A 17,372-nucleotide genomic window follows, 5' to 3' on the forward strand; every position below is an offset into this window, starting at 1 on the left:
TTGTCCGGTCTTGGAGTTGTCCGTGTTTTCGTCTTATACTTAAACCCTTTAACCATGTGTTTTCAGTACATGAAAGTTAATTACAACCTTTTTGGTCTCCTAAAATTTTCTTATTCAGCGTTCAGTTGTACTTAGCTCTACCCTCTTGTGTCACTTCTGGTTGCAAAAAAACAAGATAGCGACGGCCAAAAACCAAGATGCCAAAGACCAAAAATCAACATTGTGACGGCCAAAATGCCAAACTTGAGGCTTCAAAACAGCAATCCGTGCACCAATGGGTGACATCACGCTGACTATGTCCACTTCTTATATACAGTTTGTGGTCAAGCTTAAAAGAGTGCAAATTTAGCATTGCACTCCTATAACATTGTCGAACTCACAAAGGACAAAAAGAAAAAATCTAAATCGATGCAGCAGAACCAGAGATATGGTCTTTTTTTTATTAAAAGCATTCGTCTTCCTTGTCAAAACCTGATGCCTAAATTATCCACATAGCAACTTGCCTGACGTCAGGTGTGTTATGCTAATAGCTGCTAATGAATGTAGCCTCGAGCCCCTAGCCTCAAGCAGAGATGAGGAGTGGGCTACAGAGGTCTAGTAAACCTTTCTTCTTTCTCCACACCATGGATGTATGTAAAGCTTAGAAAAGGAAATTTTATGTGTGTGACGTCATCCGACTTCTATTGGCTGAGCGGGAACATGTGGGCGTTTGGCAGCAACGCAGAAGCAAACCTGGAAGATAGAATTTTCATTCAAGCGACTGGATGAGTCTGATATCCAGTTCTTATAACACGTCCGTGCTTCACACCCCCAGATTCTTTTCATTTTTAAACTCGCTGTCCCCAGCAGTCATTGCCTCAAGTGACATCACTTGTGGCACTCCAGAGGGAACCACATAGGGCATTTTACAACTTTTTTATGCAGTAGTACTCCCCAAGACCTGTAAACAGACCTTGACATGTTGGATTAGTTTCCCTTTAACTGAAGTTTCCTCTGTGTAATTGTCTTAGGTGACACACGCAATGACCTGTATCTGACCCTGGAGCGGGGAGAGTTTGAGAGGGGCGGCAAGAGCGTCCAGAAGAACATCGAAGTCACCCTCTATGTACTTTATGCAGACGGGGACACACTCAAAGTATGACACATATGTACATGAGTTACTGTGTGCTATATCATCCGCATATGAGTCATGACGAGTGTAACCTTCCTCCCATACATCCACGCATTCATTTGAAACGTCATTAGCGGTATATGTCACTAAAAATATCCCACCATGCTCCTTTTCTTCTCAGGACTGCATCAGTTTGGGCAGCGGGGAGCCCAACACCAGTGAATATCGTTCTTTTGTCCTCTACCACAACAACAGCCCTCGCTGGAGCGAGATGGTCAAGCTGCCCATTCCCATAGATCGTTTCAGAGGATCCCACCTACGCTTTGAGTTCAGACACTGCTCCAGTGAGTCACTAATGCAGCCCAGTGGCAGTCATTCCTCAGCGCAGACAGATTGGATCACGCTCTGAGTTATACAAGTATGGTTTGTGCTGTGTAGATACAGCATGATGATGCATGATGATATGATGTGCTTCCTTTCAGCTAAAGACAAAGGAGAGAAAAAACTCTTTGGTTTTGCTTTCACTCCTCTGATGAGAGAAGATGGGACCACACTGTCAGATGAAAGCCATGAGTTATATGTGTACAAGGTATGTGCAAGTTTAACACACACAATTTAGATACATAGTGTTCTGTATCAACTGTGAGTATTTAACTTTTAAATTAAGAGTGGAGTGGTGGGGTGTTTCTGTGTTGGTGGGTAGTCCTCAGCTGCTGGCAGCTCTCTGTGTGACTTTATTGTATTTCCTCAGCAAACATGGTCTGTTCTTACTCTGACTACATGTAATTAAATGCACCATCCATTTTGTCTGCTCTCCTTCACCACAACATGTACAGCAGCTACACTGTGATAGCTAAGCAGCCCTGAGTGACTGATCCAACAGTAACATGAAAAGTGTTTTATGCAGAGCCTGTGATCCTCATTTTTAGGCCCTAAATTCCTATTCAGGAATGACCACAGCAGTTAGAGAGTTGTCTCGTAAAAAAATTATTTCAAGGATGACATAATCCAGCAAAGCGCTTCGAAAGTATGTAAATAATATGTCTGTGACGATTTTCACTCTGTGCATTCGGAAGAGAGGTCCTCAAAAATATAAAGCAGGTTGCCTTTTACTTAGCACTGGAAAAGATCATTACTGTATTTCAAGCCTGGTTATATAACTAGCATCAATATATCAATCTTTGAAACCTCCTATGACCCCAAACTATAGGCCGGTGACACTCAACTTACAGCCGGTGGGCCAGATAGGGTGCCGGGTGGACCGCTGACTATTTTCGAATTCAAAATGAAAATAAATTGATTCTGATTGTCTGTTAGGTGATTATTAACTGGCCCCTGGCCTCCTGTCATTCTGTAAAAGTGGCCCCCGGGTAAAACAAGTTGAGTATCCCTGCTCTAGACTTTATACAGTAGTATATCCCTGTCATATCCATGTTTTAGCATGCTAGCATTGTGTATGATGAACGTATCTTGTTGCTAAAGTGTCACCCTCAGAATAACATTTTTGTGTCGTAACACAAAACATTAGCAGCAACATTAGTATGCTACGAAGCCAGAAAGCTTACTCAAAGTAATATGCTTATGTGCTAATATGCTAAAACTTCTTTCATTGGTCGGTGACTGGTTAGCCACTCTACTAGAGCTAGAAGAGCCAATCAAATGTTTCTGAGCTCAGAGGCCAGTCACCAACATGAGAGCACCTCGCTGCAGCTTTAATGAGACCACTTATTGATGAGAACCCCAACTCTCTGTCCCATGATGATGATGATGATGGTGCTGTAGCATTGTCTCCAAACCTTAATGAATCTTCTCTTTCCCTCTGATGTCCGTCCTCTAGTGTGATGAAAATGCCACCTTCAGTAACCAGGGCCTGTACCTGAGTCTGCCCTGCTGTAAAGAGGACTTCAACAGCTGCCCCAACCTGCCGGCCAACCTGCCCTTCCAGAGAAGCCCCAAAGAAACCTTCTGGGTCTCCACGATACTCTGCTCCACCAAACTCACACAAAATGGTAATCAAACACCTTACATGCTCTTCTTTATATATTTTTTTACTTCCTATTCAATTCAATTCAACTCAATTTTATTTAATTCTGTCTTCAGTGGACCTTCTGGCTCTTCTGAACTGGAAGGCCCATCCAGACAGAGTGTTGGACATCCTCGGTCGGTTACGTCAGATTAGCGGAGAGGAGATTGTCAAGGTCACTGTCGTCACATTATTTATCTGTTGACGTGAACGATTTAAAGTATATTTACCTTCTGTGTAATAATATATTTAGCTTCAACATCAATGAAATACCCTCTCGTACAGTATTTAGGCTGGGAAAGAAATTTTAAATTTTCTAAATTAAAACTTTAAGTGTGACTTTATTGATTATAGGTGATATAATATTATTCTTATATATTGATTTATCAGATTAGGTATTAAGCTTTTACATCTTTAGATCATTCACATGTTGACTTTTTTAAGTATTCACAAATAGTAAAAGTAAAACATCTGTTACTGTGTAAAAACATATTTGATATTGTTTAGAAGTCACATCATCATTTCAGAATTAAAAATAGGTTTTATTGCCATGTTTTTGGATGAAGGGGCTACCCTTTGTTTTCTATTTTAGTCAGCAGCGAAGCCTTTAATGTGATGCCTGTGCTGAGTGTTGTTCCTTTTTCTCCTCACAGTTCTTGCGAGATGTCCTGGATACGCTCTTCTGTCTTTTAGATGACAACACTGATAAATACGGGCCGCTGGTTTTCCAGTCACTGGTAGGAAAATTAGAGGAGCTACTGAATATTCTACTTTTTGATTTATTTTGCTTGTAAGCAGAGGAAATAATTATAACATCTATATATATACATTATGTTTTTGTGCTTAGGTGTTTATCATTAACCTGCTCAGGGACAGCCGTTTCTACCACTTCAGACCTGTCATGGACTCCTACATCCAAAATCACTTTGCTGGAGCTTTGGCATACAAGTACAACAACAAAGCAAACACAAACATCTGAATTTAGACACCTATAATGTCACACTTCATATTGACTCCCATAATTTCAAACTATGTGTCTGCAGAGAGCTGATTCGATGTCTGAAGTGGTACATGGACCGCTCGGCTGAGGTCGTCCGACAGGACCACATCCAGGAAGCCATGAGGGTAAAGTATCACACGCACTTCCTTCTGGTCCGTCCTGGCTCCTTCTACTGGGACTAATTAGTAACAGAAGGACTGATAAGGAGTAATGTGACGCCATATAAGGCCTCAGTAATTGACTTCCCTGCTGAGAGAAAGGAAGTTATATAACATCTCTGCAGATATTGACGTGTTCAGAGTCCTTGAATTTCCTTTTCTGATGAGATTATGTGAAGAAGTATTCTCTTACAAGACCTGAAAATTAGAAACATTTCTTTTTATGTATTCATTTTCTCTGGATGATCAACCACAAACTCAATACATTTAAAAAAAAAAATTGAGTTCATAGTACGGCATGACATGCACCTTCGCTGACTGTATGTCTCTGTACATCTGCTCCCTGCCGACACCCCCCTCAGGCTCTAGAGTACCTGTTCAAGTTCATCGTCCAGTCTCGTATCCTGTACTCGAGAGCCACCTGCGGGATGGAGGAGGAGCAGTTCAGAGCGAGCATCCAAGAGCTCTTCCAGTCGATCCGCTTCGTCCTGAGTCTGGACAGCCGCAGCTCAGAGAACCTGGTGTTCACTCAGGTCAGATGGCAAACGGTGTCTACTGCTCTGACAACTTGCAGTGTGTCACCTTAATCTTTGGTTATAAATGTCTTTAATTCATCCTCTTAGTTTGTATTCATGATTCATTGATCTATTTTTGTTTGTTAACTTGTTTCTTGTTTCATTCTTTTTACTTATTTCACTTCATTCTGTGCATTTTGTGATTGATGCTTCAACTCCTCGCCCCAACTGTCGCCCCATCCTTGTCTCACTCTGGGACAGTTTAGGGGTGTGATCAGCTGCATGCCTTTCTGTGGTCATACCCCTGGGCTCTCGTCCATCTCAGTAAGTCACAGCGCCCCCCTGTGTTGGTTCCACAATGCAGCAGATGCTGTGTGTCCAGGATAATGTATTCTTAAGTAACTGATATGCACTCAGTGCTTTATGGTCGTGGAAAGAGATCAATTGTGTTCCTCTTTTAAGATCTTGGTGCTCCTTTTAGAAGATAAATAGCAGGTTTAATTTTGGGCTGCTTTATTTTGTGTCATGTCACTCAAATATATATGTACTATATATAATATATAATATAATACAATATTTGTTATAAGTGGTATATTTTGTGGTGTTTTCATACGTGTAAGTGTAGCTTCTTTGAAACATGCTATTCCGTATGCACACTACAAATTCCTCCTCCGTTTCTCCTCACAGGCAGCACTGTTGAACAGTTTCCCTGATATCTTTGATGAGCTGCTGCAGATGTTCACTGTTCAGGAGGTAGCCGAATATGTCAGGGGCACCCTAGGGAGCATGCCCAGCACGGTGGACATTGGCCAGTCTATGGATGTAGTCAAACTGCAGTCCATTGCTCGTACAGTCGAGAGCCGCCTCTTCTTCTTCCCTGGTGAGACAATTGTGAAGGTTTATGCAAAGTGTTTCCTTTCTCTGAAGATACCAAAACATCCATACATGTGAGCCTAATGTGGATGCAGTTCTTTTCAGCTTCATCCTCACTCTTTCTCCTTTTTTCTTTCTCTCTTCCCTCAGAGTCTCGAAGTATTCTGCTGCCGGTGGTTCTGCATCACATCCACCTGCATCTGCGCCAGCAGAGGGAGCTGCTCATCTGTTCTGGGATCCTTGGCAGCATCTTTTCCATAATTAAAACAAGCTCCATGGTACAGTACATTGTACCATATGCATACTCGACATATATAACTTAAAATCACAAAAAAAGTTAAATTGAATTAGAAAATACAATATAAAATGTCCTTTTAAAATATATTGGATGATGGTATTGCAGCTGCAGCATGTTGGCACAAACATTAAAACATTCCCATTAAGCTGCATGTTTGCATCTCTGTGTCTCTCAGGAGTCTTCTGTTCAGGAGGAAGTGGAGATGATGGTGGAGAGCCTTCTGGATGTGCTGCTGCAGACTCTGCTGTCCATCATGAGCAAGTCTCACTCAGTGGAGACGTCCAGAGGACAACGCTGTCCCCAGTGCACTGCCGAGATAACGGTATGCTCCCGCTCCATGTGCCTCTTTGACATGCAATAAAAACAAGTAGTTCATATTTTGAGTTGATTAACCTTTTTTTCGTGCAGGGGGAGTATGTTTCCTGTCTTCTCTCTCTGCTACGTCAGATGACAGAGCTCCACTTTCATCATCTACTCAACAACTTCCACAGCAAAGAGGAGCTGAAGGTGGGGAAACTCTTTGAGTCACAGAGCATGATCACAGCATTTTGCATCAGCCTGCTTCCTACATACCTTGACTGCATAAACTTTCTTAATACATTCCTTGGCAGGAGTTCTTGTTGAAGATCTTCTGCGTGTTCCGCAATCTGATGAAACTGACGATCTTCCCCCGAGACTGGAGCGTCATGAGGCTTCTAACTAGTCAGTGAGTCTGCTTTTACATTTCTGTCATGCAGTCTTCTTTGTCCCAGAGATGGTAAGGGAATACAGCCAACCATTAGATCAGACTCTCTTCAGATAATCCTGCTCTGAAGGTGACGCTTGTGTTGCAGATTTTTTCATCTATTTTTGGCAGCTACCTGGTTTTGTGAGCTGACAGTGTAATGTTTGCTTTCTGCAGTATCATCGTAGTGACAACACAGTTCCTGTCTCCGGCACTACACAAGAACTTCTCAGAGGCCGATTTTGATTTCAAGGTGTGTGTCTGAACAGCATTTAGGAAACTCACCACACCATGAAGCCACACTCTACGTGATGCTCTACCATAACTTGATTTATGAAACTAGTGTTAATGATTCAATGCATTTACTTCTGTATTTCTTTGTGGTGTGTGTTTAGGTGTGGAACTCCTTTTTCAGCCTCACTGTGCTGTACATCAACCAGCCCAGTCTGCAACTGGAGGCGATCGGCCCGGCTAAAAGAAAGAAAGTCCTGGACAAGTGAGAAACTGCCGTACATTCGTTGTGTGCATTCTCTCCAACACAGTTTAATTATTTATCTAACTTTCTATACTTCACTCTTTTCTTTGTAGGAATGGAGATATGAGAGTGATGATGGCTTATGAGCTCTTCAGCATGTGGCAAAAATTAGGTGCGTCAGACAACTTGACTCAACACACACACACATGCTATTACACTGACCTCCATTTATATCTTTATGAAATTAACAAAAACAAATGGCTCCTATCTATGTGAATCGATGTAATCCAGGTGACAACAAGCCCCACTTCATTCCCGGAATGATGGGTCCCTTCCTCGGCGTCACCCTGGTGCCTCAGACCGAGGTTCGAAACATCATGATCCCAATTTTCCACGACATGATGGACTGGGAGCAGAGGAAAAACGGCAACTTCAAACAGGTCATTATTATGATGCTCTGAACTACAGATTGTGTGCCGTTGTAGCTGTTGTGAAGAAAAATTGACAGCTTTTTGTCACATACCCACATCTTTTGGCTGAATGTGTGTGTGTGTAGGTGGAAGCGGAGCTGATGGATAAGCTGGACAGCATGGTGTCGGATGGAAAAGGCGATGATAATCACAGAGAGCTCTTCAGCCTTTTGTAAGCATCAAACCTGTGTTTAGTGATTCTGTGGAGTGATACTCAGAATACTTTTTCCTCTAACATACTTCTCTGTGTTGTTTGGCTGTCAGGACCCAGCTGTTTGGTCCTTATCCAAGGTGAGGTTGTAATGCTCTCACAGCTAAGACGAAGAGACGTTATCATTCACAACTATTTACTTCCTGTGCTTGTCACCTTTAGTAAGAACATCTAACTGTATTTTCTGTGCAGCCTGCTGGAGAAGATAGAGCAGGAGACCTGGAGAGAGACGGGGATCTCATTCGTCACATCAGTCACAAGACTTGTCGAGCGATTACTGGATTACAGGTATGCTGAGATTTACCCTCATCCTTCCAACATATTTAACACACAAGGACTACCGACTGGAGTCCCCGGAGACACAAGAATACACTACTGTAAGAAACAAGCATCATAACAAAATGCTAACTAATTTCTTCTCAAAACATTATTAGTTATGTAATTAATGTCATCTGAAGAAAATAAAAAACTGATTATTATTATTATTTTTGGAAAGTTACAGTTAATTTGCATATTGTGTAAAACGAAAATAGACAGAGCACATGAGGAAACCTGTGTCTGTTTCCTTCAAAATGACTGACAGAGTACCCTTACCCTCCTGATTGTGTGTGATACCCATTGCAAATATTTTATCTATCTATTCTAATCTGTTTAAACTGCATAGGCTGCAATTGGGTGCTTTTGACTGGGGTCCCCTAGGACCACAACACATTAGTCTTTTAAAAAAACACTAATTATAACAAACAGAAAACAATGATATGAAGCCACTAGCAACAGATTGATTGACAAAGTCGTGAAAAACTGGAATGATAAAATAAAGCATCTGTGAGATATGACAAAAAGTAGACACGTACATCCGTTACATCAGTTGGTAGGATTAAGGTTAGGTTACACATAATAACACTAATTGTTTATGTCAGGAAATTGCAGAGCAATGAGAAAAATAAGTATTTTTTATTCTTAGGGACTGCATGAAAGGAGATGAGATGGAGAACAAGAACAAAATTGGTGGTTCCGTCAACCTCATGGTGAGACATTCAAGGCCGTGTTTTCAGTCTGGATTTTAGAAAACAACGTTTATGAATAATTCCACACATGGAGTAAGATTTTAACCTTTCTTTTAAATTCAACCCCAGAACTTCTACAAATCAGAGGTCAACAAGGAGGACATGTACATCCGTTACATCCACAAGCTGTGTGACCTGCATCTCCAAGCAGAGGACTTCACAGGTAACACAGATACTGGGTCATGTTTTGTGACGGTGCATGGTTTATGATTGAGGTTTTTGTTTTCCGGGTAAGCTGGCATCTTTGTTTGGTTAACACAGTTTTTCCTCACCTTTGCCCTTTTGCTCTGCATGTGTTGTTTCCCTCCTTTCACTGGATTTTACAAAAAGAGACACCTGGAGAAGAAGTAGAATAGATGAAGTAGAGAAAGGCTTATGGCGGCGGGAAAAACATGATACATAGAGCAGAATCATGGCTGTATTTCTCGTGGTTAAAGGCCCTGCATGCCGATGGCCCACACGCAGGTGATTTCACTTGTTCTAGCTGATTAGATGTCTTCTCAAGGTGTTGTCAGACTTCACATTAATTTGTATGAAGAACGGGGTGAAACTTATTTACGCATGGTTGTGAATCAACTGTCTTTTTTTGCTTCGTGCAGAGTTCAGTCTGATAGAAAAATACAAGACTCTCCAATGTCCAGCCAGTTTGAGGGAGGGGATGGGATTGACCTTTCATTCAGGAAATACTGATTGTTTACATCCTTGTTTTATAACTGCATGTTAAAATAATACAAACAGTAGAGAAGTAGGGATGCTGCTTGGCTGTAGTGAGTGCAGGACAGTGACAGAGATGAATGATAAGAAGCTGTGTAATTTACAACTTTGTGGGCTGCTGCAGTTTATAGGTACAACTCGATTATTAATCTTTAATACTCTTATTATGGAGCCTGATGACGTCCCATACCTCCCAGCATACCTCCACCCACCTTTAACCCGACTAAAGGTTTAATTAATGAGAGTAGCTGAAAACATGTGAGTATGCAGGGCTTTAAAGCTGATAGTTTCAGGCCTGGATACTTTTTTTTTTTCAGCAAACAGATAATCAAGATAATAAAAATAAGTACAGCAATTCAAAATCTTGAAAACTGGTGAAACTCCACCACAGCAGACTGGATTCCCTGTTTAGCCATAGATAAAGAAGATAATACATAAGGAAATAGTTTGATGAAAGCAGAGACTCGGAAGGTAAACATCACGCTAGAGTGTAAAGACAACCCTGACAGGCTAAAGAGACGGGCCAAATGTCAGGTAGAGATAGAGATAACTAGGTGCTGGTAACATGAAGACATTAGACTTTTGCTCAACAGTCTCCACTGAATCTGAGCACCGGCCCGTTTTATGTTTCTTGTGCTTCTGAGATTTATTTCACATTTATATTAGAAAAAGGCAAAATTAGTTATTTAGAAGGGGGTTATAGTACATTTTAAGCAGGTCTGGTGATGCCACTCTCAATCATGTAAACAGGAAATCAGGGGAATTTGTCAGTTTATGTAATCGTGTAAAGGGCTTAAGTGTTCTTGCTTTACTCACATTATTGGCAGTGGTGGCTTTATTGTGTTCATTTAAATGTAGCCAAATATGACTAATTAAATGCAACCTTATTCATCACTTACGTAAAACAAACAACAGGCAGCTGGCAAGATAATTGAAACACATTTTAATGTTCTGCAGATCTTGCTGTGATTGCACGTGGGGTTATTGTGTAAATTGTTGTCTAAAAAAAAAAACTTTCTCATCTTCAAAGATGTGAATTAAACATAGAAAGATGCATCATTTGTCTTTGGTTTTATACTGCAGATGCAATGGATTCATGTTGTTGAACTGTTTATTTTAGAGCTGCAACTAAGGACTATATACATTATTGATCGGTTGTCTTTTTGGTTGATCTATAAAATGTGAGAAAATGCCCATCACAGAGAAGTACAAAGTAACGCCCCAAACCCCAAAATGTTTTAATTTATTATCTCATAAGACAAAGAAAAGAAGCAAATCCTCACAATTGAGAAGCTTTTTTCTGTCAATCGACTAATTGATTAATTGACTGATTGTTTCAGCTCTGGTTTCATTCATTTTTTATTACAGTCTTTACAGCCAATACAGTAAAATGTCTAAGGAACTATTTCAATATGACAGAAGTCACTAATATTATCTTTCTATATGTAATTTCTCATTCAGACTTACTTACGGCCGCCCAACAATAAAGTAAAATATCCTTTATGGCTGACCAAATACACTCAAGGCATACAAACACCAGTTTCCAAAGTCTGTTTAGTCTATTTATTTATCTATTTATCTATTTTCACTTCTCTGGTATGTCCCATATTCACACTAAGTGCCTTATAAGTGACAATAATGTTAAACAGAAAATACAAAAAATACAACAAATGTCTCAAAACAACAAATGTAAATTAGAAACTATTTAGAAGTGAAACATATACTGTATGGAGGATTGTATCAAAGCAACTAAGAAAGACTGTTATAGGGACTGAGAGCAGCTGATATGATTTCAACTGTGCAGGTGCACTTTGCACTGCTGGCCGCCGATATACCGAAACGTACTCACCACGCTCTGGGCAACTTGTGCTTTGTGCCACTTACATTCGCCATCTGTTCACAAAAACTGGACCCAAAAATATCGTCACTGTGGCCAGACTGTTCAACATCTGTAGCTTTACTAGATAGCACATAATACACTTTTATTCTGATGACCTTTGACCTGTACCCCTTCCACCACAGAGGCAGCGTTCACCCTGCTGCTGTACTGGGAGCTGCTGCAGTGGGAGGACCGGCCTCTGAGGGATTTCCTTCACTACCCCTGTCAGAGCGAGTGGCAACGCAAGGAGAACCTGAGTCGTAAAATCCTCCACTACTTCAACAAGGGCAAGGCAAGTGATTTTATACATCTTTATCTCTCACTCCTGTTTTGAGTGACTTAATGCCAGTACATAATGCAACCGAGGCTCAGACACTAAAATGTGAACATGGATGCAAATAACTTTCTATTGATGAAGCGGTGTTGGTAGGTTTGTGCTGGACAAATCACACACATCAGAAACTAAATCAACTTAGATCCCAAGTTTTTATAGCTTTCTTAAAATGTTTTTATTTTTTGCAATCGTCAAGTGGCTGTTTGTTCTCATCTGCAGTGCAGCTGTTCCCAAACATAATTACATTTTGCCCTCATTAACATTGGGAGTCAGACAGAATCTTGTAGTGTTTATTATAATTTTCCTCAAAGTTTTTATCATGTTTTATATAAAAAATCACTCGTGCTTGTACCTATTGAACTAGATTCATAGAGTGGTAGAGAAGAACCGAGATCCTTTACTTAAGTAAAAGTATCTATCAATACCACAGTGTCAAAATACTACAGTATAAAAGTCTTCATTTCAAAATGTTACTTAAGTAAAAGTACAGCAGTATTGTACTACTGTAATATATCTAAAAAATAATTGTTATGCAAAAAACTAGCCACCAAGATTGTTATATTATTAAATGTATATTGTATTTGATTATCATTAATGAGGCTACTTTAATGTTTTAGTACCATTTTAATGTTGAAGCTTATGAAGGTGGAGCTTTAACTACTTTATGTAGGCTACTGATGGGTAGTTAAATACTAAACAGTTCATCATATTATACAAACTGATCATAGTTTTACATGTAAAGTCGTATCTACTATAGCAAGATAAATGTAGTGAAATAAGAGTATAAAGTAGCTTCAAATGGAAATACTCAAGAAGGCTAAGTACCTCAATACTGCACTTAAAGCACAGCACTTGAGTAAATGTACTTTCCACCACAGGTTTTATAGCTGAGGCAGCATCCTTTCTACAGTGTTGAGAGCATAAACAGAAGAGTGGATTATCAGAATGGTGTTTATTGCCAGGTGTAAGAGGTATACACTAGGAATTTTCTTTGGCATTTTTGGTGCGAGACAAACTGTATAATAACAAAAGAATAGATAAAAACAAAAGAATAGATAAAAACGTTAGAATAAAATAATAAAAATGTACAATTTACAAATTACAAATAAGCTATAAGACTATAAAACAACATCATCTAATTGTCATTGATTTGGCATACATATGTATCATGAAAGAGTTTCCTGTACTAAAGCAACACTGAATATCATATAATATAAATACAAACCTTTGCCCACGCCACAGTACTACCCAGTAAGGGTTAGATGTCTGCTCAAATGTGATTTGCTTCCCCTCATCATTCCTCCCTGGCTGGTATTTCTCCACAAAATTAAATTAGTTGACTGGTCTCTGTGCTTTGGAGAGGACAATGCCCTCTGGACTCTGGGAGCAGCTGAGGAGGAAATAAAAGTGGCCTTCTTCATTAACTCTTTGTCATCTCTAGGTTTTATTGCTGCTCTATAAGTAGCCGGTTTGTACCTGTGGAATCTCCTGCTGCTGTCACGAATGTTAAAATTCATCCAGGACAAATAGAAATCTACATGTGCTTAAAGAGCACATAACAACTCAGTGAATTAATGGTGGCAAAATTATGTCGAAGCTGGACTTTGAAAAAAATATAACTATATATGTACTACACAGTGTGTTATTTCCTTTACTCAAAAACTTAAATAGCAAGATGATATTTTTTTCTGTTTTGTAAAGTCAGATAAGATTATAGAACATGTAGTCAACTTTGTTATTTTATTAGGAAAATTCTGTAAGCAGTAGATACGTGTACATTTAATGTGACAGCTCCCAGTTTCTATACTTTTAAACATGATTGTTTTTTATTTGTTCATTTATCTATCTTTTATTAAAGTTAGAGTCAAAATTGCTCAACAACAAAAAAAACTTTCCACAGTCTAAAAAAAGTATTTGAGGATGGAGGATTTTATTATTTCATTTTATTTTATATTATTTGACAATTGAGGATTTTTCTAAACATCAACTACATGTAATTCTTACACATATCTCAGTTCTTCTTCTTTTTATTCTTCTTTTCCTTATTGTCCTTATATTTTCGACTTGTGTTTTTAACTTGTAAGTTACCTTAAATACCTTATACAGTATCTGACATTTCTTTTCCATGTTCCGTTTGTTAATGTGTTGACTTCAATAAAGTTTTGAGAGAAAAAATAGGCCAAGTTTAACAATAATAAATATGGATCCCAATCTCAGTTTTAATAATAATACACTTGATTTATAAGCACTTTTTAAGACTATGTTACAAAGTGATATAGATAGGAAAAACAACATGAAAAAATGTCTTGTCACTCTGAAGTTTTGTCCGTATGTCATGAAAAAAAAAAATCTTACATTAACTTTTCAAATAACCATCTCCGTGAAACATAACATAAACTAGTAAGAACTTCAACCTGCAAGTTGTTGGTAGAGGCTGTTTTATTTTTTAATCATTATTGTAGAAGTAAACGGAGATGCATGATGAGATGTACATACAACTTCCTGGAAAGATAAAAAAAATAGAAATAAAGTCTGACATCAAATTGACCTCTTTTCAGTTATAACACACATTTTAAAGCTTTATTGAATTGCAAATATGATATTCATACGTTTAGCTCACACCTTTGAAATATAAATAAACCTCGGCAGGCTACCAAGAAGTTCTTCTCATGTTTTTGGATGTTGCTGTCTCAGTGATTCTTCCTGTAGTAAACGTGTGTATATGACACTACTTTATATTTTTTGTATACTTTCCCCTAGTCCTACAAAGTTTCCCAATCTTACAGTCATTTTAATGATGATTTCTCTGTATTATAAAGGACAAATTAAGCTTTAATGATTTCTTCCACTCATCTTATTTATATGTGACTTTGCAGTGCTGGGAATATGGAATCTCTCTCTGCCGGGAGCTGGCTTTCCAGTACGAGACGTTATATGATTACCAGAGCCTCAGCTGGATACGGGTAAGTCAGGTCCTGCGCACTTCCTGTTATTATCAAACAAACATCCTCTGTGATGCTGTAAAGTGATATTTTCATTGTCATCCTTTTATGCGGTGCAAAGTGCGTATATTGCCATACAAAATGTCCTAATTACCTGTGCACGCCCACTCTCATCAGGAAATGCAGAGGATTCAGTAATGTGTGTGATTTAATCATTATTCATCATGACTCTTTTGCATGTTTGTTATTCTGTGACAGAAAATGGAGGCAGCGTATTATGACAACATCATTGAGCAGCAGAGGATCGAGCCGGAGTTCTTCAGAATGGGCTTCTATGGCAGGAAGTTTCCTTTCTTCCTCAGGGTAAATCTAGTCCCATCTTTGTCTGTGCTGACACAGTTATGATTCTGCTGATGCGGCTCTGCTCCTTCACACTTCAGCAGGAGACAAAGTCAGCTACAGTAACAGAGCAAGAGAGAAAGCCAGGACGGGAAGTTGATGTTGAAAATTAGGAGCTGCGTGGGTTGTCCCTCTACCAGACATCTCAGCTATTGATATCATGAATCTCATCATAGTATAACAGAACTTTATCTGTTGCCTCCAGATAGATATTTGCATATTTACCTCATTGTTGCATCATCTGAAAATATAAGAAGATGTGTCCACTACACTGTCTAAATATCGCATTTCATTTAGTGGCTTATTTAACCAATTCCAGTTTCCTATGCAGAACCATAACAAGCCTAAATGGCAATTTTTATCGTTTAAGGCCCCATATATTTCATGAAAGTGGCTATGATCTATATTTTTATAAAAATGTGTTTAATGACATTGTGATAGAGGTCACTTGTAGTAATGAACCAACAGAGAATATCACCTGAATCTGCAGCTCCCGTCGCCTTTACAGAGCTTTATATTGAGTTTGATCTCATTGTTTAACTGTCTGGCTAAACTGTTACTGTTTTGGTTCACTCTCACCGCTCTTATAGTGTCGGCTGCAGCAGGCAGCTGTTTTCAGCAAAAAAAAAAAAAAAAAAGCTATTAAAGCTGTACACTACCTTCTCAGCACCAAACAGCAGACAGACACAATTAGCAACTAGCTGATGAACATAGTGGAGCATTTAGCAGCTAAAAGAGTCAGATAGTTCCCTCAGGAGTTGGTAGAGACAAAAACAGCTTAAAAGAGAGTGAACATTGGACTTACATTTGCCAGGTAGCCAGAGACACAAGTCCAAATGAATTATAATGTTGCTCCATAACTGCTGGATGAGTAAAAAAGCAACCGTTTGCATGTCAACTTAAAAGGTGATAATATGTCAATGTTGCATTCGCAACTTGTTTCCGCTGCTCACAAGTGCCTACAAAATCAGATTTTCAAATTCAACTGCATGCCTTTTTTGCCGTTTTATCCACTAGTATCAATACAACTAAAGTAGTACAACTAATACTAAAACAGCTAGTACTACCAGTACTAGAACAATAAACAAAAATCACTTGTTCACTTATTAGTTTCTACTTAAGAGTTATGTGCAACAGTTTCTCATCAGCATGTCACTGTCAGTCTTGAATATATCCAGCTGTTGTGTTCCCCTTTCTGCAGAACAAGGAGTTTGTCTGTCGTGGTTATGACTATGAACGGCTCGAGGACTTCCAGCAAAGGATGCTGGGGGAATTTCCACAAGCCATCGCCATGCAGCATCCCAACCAACCTGACGACACCATCCTGCAGAGTGATGCTCAGTGTATCCTGCTTGGCTTATAGCGCTAAAACTAACAATTATTTTCATTATAAATTAATGTGTACTTTTGTTTTCTACTGAGACTGTTGGTTGAAAAACATTGCATTTTTGAGAAGGTCAAATCTGTGAATATTTGGCATTTTTACTTGATAAATGAATTGAATGATAAATTGATTATTGTTGACAAGTATTTTCTTTAGATTGATTAATTATTTCAGCATCACAGCTTGCACTATGCATCGCTTATGTATGTGTTAGAGGTTATTACAGATCAAAGAGGAGCACTGCATACAATGTTGAGGTTGAGATAGAGAGTCTCTCTGTAAGCATTTCCTTTGAATCTCCCTCCTGCTCTTCGTCCTCTGTGAATATGCATGTCTGTCTGTCACTTCCTTGACACTTGGCTTCTAGACTTGCAGATCTATGCGGTGACTCCAGTGTCAGACATCTCTGATGTGCCTCAGCTGGAGCGTGTGCCCGAGAGGATCAAGAGCTTCTACCGCATAAACAATGTCAGCCGCTTCCACTATGACAGGCCTTTCCATAAGGGGCCCAAGGACCGCGAGAATGAGTTCAGGGTACGGTGAGCCAGCAGTGTCACTCTCAGTCCATTCCTGCCTCACAGTTTAGTGTTTTTCACAGAAATACTGAATTCAGACGCAACACTAGTTAAAAACATGAAATGGATCAAACTCAAAACTGCAGTTAGATTCATGCAGAGGCATTTCAGCTGATGTAAGTCAAGTAAAGTCAAGTCAATTTTATTTATATAACTCAATATCACACATTTACCAAAAGGGGATTTACAGTCTGTATCCTTAGACCCTCAATTCGGATAA

The 17,372-nt window shown here is 39.2% G+C and overlaps 1 protein-coding gene across 3 annotated transcripts in view; it reads left to right on the top strand.

Moving 5' to 3' along the window:
- The window catches only part of LOC141772717 (dedicator of cytokinesis protein 3-like), a 53,937-nt gene that overhangs the window by 28,652 nt on the left and 7,913 nt on the right, over positions 1-17,372 (top strand). For all 3 annotated transcript variants that reach the window (XM_074644043.1, XM_074644044.1, XM_074644042.1), the window contains exons 15-42: positions 1,011-1,135; positions 1,293-1,455; positions 1,594-1,700; positions 2,949-3,120; positions 3,212-3,309; positions 3,788-3,871; positions 3,982-4,082; positions 4,178-4,259; positions 4,655-4,825; positions 5,495-5,687; positions 5,831-5,958; positions 6,154-6,300; positions 6,387-6,485; positions 6,590-6,684; positions 6,880-6,955; positions 7,098-7,198; positions 7,291-7,349; positions 7,469-7,617; positions 7,734-7,819; positions 7,912-7,938; positions 8,051-8,146; positions 8,823-8,886; positions 8,995-9,088; positions 11,662-11,810; positions 14,729-14,815; positions 15,053-15,157; positions 16,395-16,536; positions 16,945-17,111. In XM_074644043.1, the coding sequence (XP_074500144.1) occupies positions 1,011-1,135; positions 1,293-1,455; positions 1,594-1,700; positions 2,949-3,120; positions 3,212-3,309; positions 3,788-3,871; positions 3,982-4,082; positions 4,178-4,259; positions 4,655-4,825; positions 5,495-5,687; positions 5,831-5,958; positions 6,154-6,300; positions 6,387-6,485; positions 6,590-6,684; positions 6,880-6,955; positions 7,098-7,198; positions 7,291-7,349; positions 7,469-7,617; positions 7,734-7,819; positions 7,912-7,938; positions 8,051-8,146; positions 8,823-8,886; positions 8,995-9,088; positions 11,662-11,810; positions 14,729-14,815; positions 15,053-15,157; positions 16,395-16,536; positions 16,945-17,111 (3,167 nt within the window). The remainder of the gene's footprint in view (positions 1-1,010; positions 1,136-1,292; positions 1,456-1,593; positions 1,701-2,948; positions 3,121-3,211; positions 3,310-3,787; positions 3,872-3,981; positions 4,083-4,177; positions 4,260-4,654; positions 4,826-5,494; positions 5,688-5,830; positions 5,959-6,153; positions 6,301-6,386; positions 6,486-6,589; positions 6,685-6,879; positions 6,956-7,097; positions 7,199-7,290; positions 7,350-7,468; positions 7,618-7,733; positions 7,820-7,911; positions 7,939-8,050; positions 8,147-8,822; positions 8,887-8,994; positions 9,089-11,661; positions 11,811-14,728; positions 14,816-15,052; positions 15,158-16,394; positions 16,537-16,944; positions 17,112-17,372) is intronic.

Source organism: Sebastes fasciatus, chromosome 8 (assembly GCF_043250625.1).
Source record: "Sebastes fasciatus isolate fSebFas1 chromosome 8, fSebFas1.pri, whole genome shotgun sequence".
Taxonomy (NCBI): Eukaryota; Metazoa; Chordata; class Actinopteri; order Perciformes; family Sebastidae; genus Sebastes; species Sebastes fasciatus.